Consider the following 6,012-nt stretch of genomic DNA (forward strand, 5'->3'; position numbering starts at 1 on the left):
CCTGCCTGTGTTCCACAGCACCTAATAGAATAGGCATGCTCCTCTGATATTAGAGAGAATAGGTATGCACCATGACTACTATCCATTTTAACTAACAGTCATGAATACCCTCTCCTCCATGAATATGTCCACTCCCCTCTTAAAGCCTTCCAAGTTGGCAGCCATCACCACATTTTGGGGCAGGAAGTTCCACAATTTAACTATGCGTTGTACGAAAAAATATTTCCTTTTATCTGTTTTGAATCTGTCGCCCTCCAGCTTCAACAGATAATCTCGTGTTCTAGTATTATGGGAGAGGGAGAAAAATTTCTCCCTGTCCACTCTCTCCAAACCATGCATAATTTTATAGATTTCTATCATGTCTCCCCTTAGTTGCCTTCTTTCCAAGCTAAACAGCCCTAAGCGTCTTTATATTAGGCTCAGACACAGATGGCAAAAGAGAAGAAAAATCAAAAAGGCAAGAGGTGGGGGAGGGAAATGGTGAAGTTAAGGGCGGCTTGGAAGGACCCGTCTCGCTCTCACCTTCGCCTGGAACCTGCTTAAACCTGCAAATGCCCAAGACTCAGGACCCCCAATCTAATGGGAGGGGGGTGTCTCAGAAACTCATTCCGAGGCACCTGATTTTGGATCTGGCCAAAGATCCTCCAACTGGGAGAAGGCTGCGAGTGGTTAGCAAAGTTTACCCCGCTCGTCGGCCATCTTGAAGTAGAGATATGGTTGCTCACAGGTGATGGAGCTGGGGGGGGGCATTATATAAAAGCCCTACTGACATCCTGGCTCTGTGATGGAAATGTGCTCTGCACATGGCAGGCAGATGAGCTCTCTCAAACCTATTCCAAAGATCCGCACATTGTACCCTAGGTGATCAAGGGGGCGACTTTCAAGAAAACTGAGAGAAGATGGCGGCTCAAATTGGGGTGTCTCAGCTGAGGAGGGAACAGGGGACTTACACTGAGCATTCAAAAAGTATTTTGCTCTGTGTGTGTTCTTTGATGCTGTTCAAGATTGCCTCTCTGATGAATCTCTTTCCACACTCTGGGCAATCAAATGGTTTCTCCCGTGTGGGTTCTTTGATGCAGCTGAAGAGTGCCACTGTGACTGAATCTCTTTCCACACTCTGAGCATTCAAAAGGTTTCTCCCCTGTGTGGGTTCTTAGATGCCTTTGAAGATTGCCACTGCTAGTAAATCTCTTTCCACACTCTGAGCATTCAAAAGGTTTCTCCCCTGTGTGGGTTCTTAGATGCAGTTGAAGAGGGCCACTGTGACTGAATCTCTTTCCACAGTCTGAGCATTCAAAAGGTTTCTCCCCTGTATGAGTTCGTTGATGCTGTTGAAGACTGCCACTGTGACTGAATCTCTTTCCACACTCAGAGCATTCAAAAGGTTTCTCCCCTGTGTGGGTTCTTTGATGCCGTTGAAGAGTGCTACTCTGACTGAATCTCTTTCCACATTCTGAGCATTCAAAAGGTTTCTCCCCTGTGTGGGTTCTTTTATGCAGTTGAAGAGTGCCACTGTGACTGAATCTCTTTCCACAGTCTGAGCATTCAAAAGGTTTCTCCCCTGTATGGGTTCGTTGATGCAGTTGAAGAGTGTTACTCCGACTGAATCTCTTTCCACACTCTGAGCATTCAAAAGGTTTCTCCCCTGTGTGGGTTCTTTGATGCCTTTGAAGATTGCTACTCCGACAGAATCTCTTTCCACACTTTGAGCATTCAAAAGGTTTCTCCCCTTTGTGGGTTATTTTATGCAGCTGAAGAGTGCCACTGCGACTGAATTTCTTTCCACACTCTGAGCATTCAAAAGGTTTCTCCCCTGTGTGGGTTCTTTGATGACTTTGAAGATGGCCACTCTGACTGAATCTCTTTCCACACTCTGAGCATTCAAAAGGTTTCTCCCCTGTGTGGGTTCTTAAATGCCTTTGAAGATTGCCACTGCAACTGAATCTCTTTCCACACTCTGAGCATTCAAAAGGTTTCTCCCCTGTGTGGGTTCTTAGATGCAGTTGAAGAGTGCCACTCTGACTGAATCTCTTTCCACACTCTGAGCATTCAAAAGGTTTGCCTCCAGTATGTACTTTTTGGTGCACAAGGAGGTGTGATCTGTATTTGAAGTACTTTCCACACTGAAAGCATTTGTGTGTCCTCATTACAGTACCCTTTGGGAAAAGTGCACTACACTTTCTTCCACAAGAGTATATCCTGCCACTCTCCATGCAGATAATATGCTTCTCTCCTGAATGAATCCTTTGGTGTTGACAAAGGTCTGATTTCTGTGAGAAGATCTTGCCACAATCTGAGCAGCTATGCAGTTTCTCTCCTTTATGCAGTAGCTCTGCTCTGCAAAGGAAGCTCCCCCCACGCTTCAACCATTGATGGGTCTTCTTTCCATTGTGCATTTGCAAATGGATATCATATTGGGCTTGATCTGAGAAGTTCATTCCACACTCCAAGCACTTATACGCTTCCTCCACCATGTGGATTAGTTCATGGAAATCCAGTCCTTGGCCAGGAATGGGTTTGTCCCTCTTCTTGGCTGTGTGACTTCGTTTCTGCCTCTTAGGTCTGCCTTGATTCCTGAAGTTTCCTTTCAAATCTTTATTCTTCACTTTATCTGGCAATAGCTGATGCACTTCCTTATCACTCTCATCCCATTGATCATCCCCTGCTGGAATGAAGAGAGATCCTGTTAGCACCCACACAATAAGGTCTGATCATCCACACACAAAACATTTCAGTGGCTTTTCCCTGCTCTACATTGACAGGTACATTAATATGCACTTTAAAGGGACATGAAAGGCTTGGTTTGCAGTCTAATGATTTATACAGCTCCTCACCTGAGTGAATTCTTTGATGTGAAGAAAGGGCTGATTTCCAACGGAAGGTCTCTCCACATTCCTCACAATCATATGGTTTCTCTCCTGAGGGAATTTTCCTCTTGGAAATAACACTCATGTTCTTACTGAAGGTCTTTCTACAGGCCAAACTTTCATTTCCGTTTTCCCTGGAGCAGATTCTCTGATTAGCGCGGAGGCCTTTGTTCTTTCTTGTTTTGGTTGACCTTCCTTCTTGGATTGGGATTTCATGGAAGTTCCCTTTTTGGGATGGAATGGGCTTATCCCTCCTCTTTGCATGGCTTCCCTCCTGCCTCTGTGGTCCATCTCCATCCTCGAAATTTCCTTTGGCACCTTGATTCTTGTTTTTTTCCAAAGAGAACCCCTGGTATCCCTCAAGCAGCTCATCTACATTTGCTGTTGGAATAAAGAAAGAGGTCAAGCCAGTACCTACACAAGAAGGCAAGCCACCCATCAGGCACTGCTCACTAATGGGTGTGCATTTCCTTTATCAGACCTTCATTTCCCACCCACCCCGCCCGTGCCAATGATCACCTTCTTTGTCCCCCACCAGAACTGTTGGTCACACCTTATCTCCAGCCAGACCTCCCAGGTCAGCAGTTTTTATATTGTGCCTCCCCTCCCCTCACCCTACTCCTCATATGTCCTTTTTCCCCTTAAAGTGGCCAAGAATTGTGCCCCCACTGTTCACATTTGACTTGTCATGCAGCTGTCTTGATTCTCTGCTATTTATGATTAAATAGAAGACAAGGAGAAAAGAAGGTTTTCATATCCTGATTTTCTCTACCTAACAAGTCTCAAAGTGGATTACAATAACTTTCCCTATCCCCCCCACAACAGACACCTTGTGGGGGAGGTGGGGCTTAGAGAGTCCTGAGGGAATAGTGACTGTCCCAAAGTCACCCACCAGGCTTCATATGGAGGAGTGGGAAATCAAACCTCTCTCTCCAGACTAGTCCGCCACCCTTAACCACTACAGCCCGCTGGCTCTCCACAAGAAGTTAGAGAGACAGACAGAGAGGGAGAGAAAGTGATTGCTCTTATATGGGGAAGGAAAAGAAATCCAAGGAAGAGGAAAGTTTTTCTGAAATAATGGAAACCTGGTAAAGGTTAGAATCCACAATCCCAACCAGTGTAAGGGGGACGAATTAATTCTAGATCAGAGTCAGAGGGGATGACTCTGGGGGACAAGTGTGTTGTAATGCTTGGCAACTGAGAAATTAGGATGGAGCTTCATGAGGGCCTCTCAGTCCTGCATTGACCTCAGGCCAGGACACCCTCACTGGCTTCAGCAATGGCCACAACACTGGCCTCTGTTGTCCCTGTTGCTTCTCGGATCACGCTACCCGGTCATGGTGAATATTGCTTTCGCTGCCACCCCACCACCTCGAGGCTCCCAAAGGGAAAAGTAACAGGGCAGGTCTCAAAACAGTGCACTGCTGTTCAAGATGTTGATTCACCCAGAGAGGCCACACTCCCATAGTTCTCCAGCATGACTTCCTTGTAGAGATGTCTTTGGTCTGGATCCAGCAGGACCCACTCTGCCTCAGTGAAATGCACAGACACCTCCTCAAAGGAAACTGGAGACTGAAAGAAAAAGGAGATTCCTTATCATAGAGATCATTCCAGGCAGAGGTGAAACTCTGGAAGGGGGCATTCTGGGAAGGCATGTGTAAAAGGAGTGGCATTCAGAGCCTCTTGCCTGGGCCCCTTAACCAGAACTGCAGGAGGAAAGCCCCCCAAGAACGGATTTGAGACCAAGGCTGCCCCTTGCTCATCTCCCCTACCTGGACTGGAGGTACAGCAGCAGTTTCCACACCTCTGCAAAGAGAATGGCTGAACACTGTCTCTTCGCTACCTGCGAGGGAGAGAAAAGTGGAAGAAAGGGTATTAGCCTTGACATCTTGTTTTGTTTTCTTCTGTGAAGCATGCTTTATGCTTCCCCATTCCCGGGGTGTGAAACCTTGCCATATGTAAGCTATAAAAAAAAAGGTTACACTTTGTAGTAAGTTGTGGGAGAGGCGGAAGAGAAGCACAAGGTACCCATGAGCCTCAGGGGGGCTTTAAATGCTGCTGACCCATTTCAGACTTCTGTAATACTTGAAACTTGTCCCATGAACTTTGGAGCTCAGAAACGTGGCAGCATCTCTGCTGGATCAGACCAGAGGCCCTGGGCCCTCACACAAGCCCTTGAGTCCAGGCTGGTGGGAGAAAAAAAGGGAGGTGAAAAAGAGGGAGATGGGAGAAAAAGAGGGAGGCACCTCGCTGGCACGTCTGGCCAAAAAAACCAGATGTGAACTGAGCACCTCTGGAAACCCAGGGTAATGTCAGTAAGTGTCCGGAGCATCTACGGATCCATTAATGTCACATCCGGGTTTTCAGCCAGAAGCAACATCAATGTGACATCACTTCTGCCCAAGCCCCCCACAAAGCTGCTGGTATTCCTAGTCCGGCATCCTTTTTCCTGTAGCAGCATGTAAGATTTCCCACTAAGCATGAGCACAAAACACATTATCCCAGTATGACTGGTCACTAGCAACTGGTTTTCAGATCTATACTGCCCAGAACGTGCAGGCTCCATTTATTCGCAAGATTGAAGAGCTCGGCCGAGATTCGTATGCCTTTTCTTCTGAGCCATGTTGAGTCCCTCTAATGGGGAAAAGGTGGGATATGAATATTGTAATCAATATGAGGAATTGCCCCCATGAATTTGTCTAATCCCCTTTTACAGGCATGACAATTAGTGAACACTGAGGGCCACAAGTTGGGTGAAGAAGCATTTGGTTTTTCCCCCTGACTAGAACTCGCTACCCATCAAATTAACTGGGTGCCCCAATCCCATCCTTACCGCAGGAGAGGGCAGCTTGGGCACACTCTTGGGCTCGGGCCGGCTGCCCTTCCTCCAAGGGAGCTCTTTCCATCGCACAGAACTCAGCTTCCATCTTCACGGATGGACCCCAACTCTGAAACAGAAGCGAGGGAGACAGGTAAGAGATGGAATGGAAGACACCAAGGAACCCACTCCCTTACTCTGCACCTAGGGTTTTCTTCCGACCCTGGGGAATTATCTGGAGGGACAAGAAATTTCCTAGAAGAAGTGGCTGCTGAAGTAGGTTGTTCAACCTCCCATTTGGATGATTAACCCTTGGGCAAACATCAG

At 47.0% G+C, this 6,012-nt stretch overlaps 1 protein-coding gene across 1 annotated transcript; it reads right to left on the reverse strand.

The window, feature by feature from the left end:
- Nucleotides 1-1,220: 1,220 nt before the first annotated feature.
- Nucleotides 1,221-5,773, reverse strand: LOC130493286 (gastrula zinc finger protein XlCGF17.1-like; the record flags this gene model as incomplete). The annotated part of the gene is made up of 4 exons (XM_056866996.1): nucleotides 5,701-5,773; nucleotides 4,640-4,710; nucleotides 4,313-4,427; nucleotides 1,221-2,062 (listed from the first exon to the last, which is right to left on the reverse strand). Coding segments are annotated over exons 1-4 (1,101 nt in total), but the record flags the coding sequence as incomplete, so codon positions are not given.
- Between the last annotated feature and the right edge of the window lie 239 nt (nucleotides 5,774-6,012).

Source organism: Euleptes europaea, chromosome 1 (genome assembly GCF_029931775.1).
Source record: "Euleptes europaea isolate rEulEur1 chromosome 1, rEulEur1.hap1, whole genome shotgun sequence".
Classification (NCBI taxonomy): Eukaryota; Metazoa; Chordata; class Lepidosauria; order Squamata; family Sphaerodactylidae; genus Euleptes; species Euleptes europaea.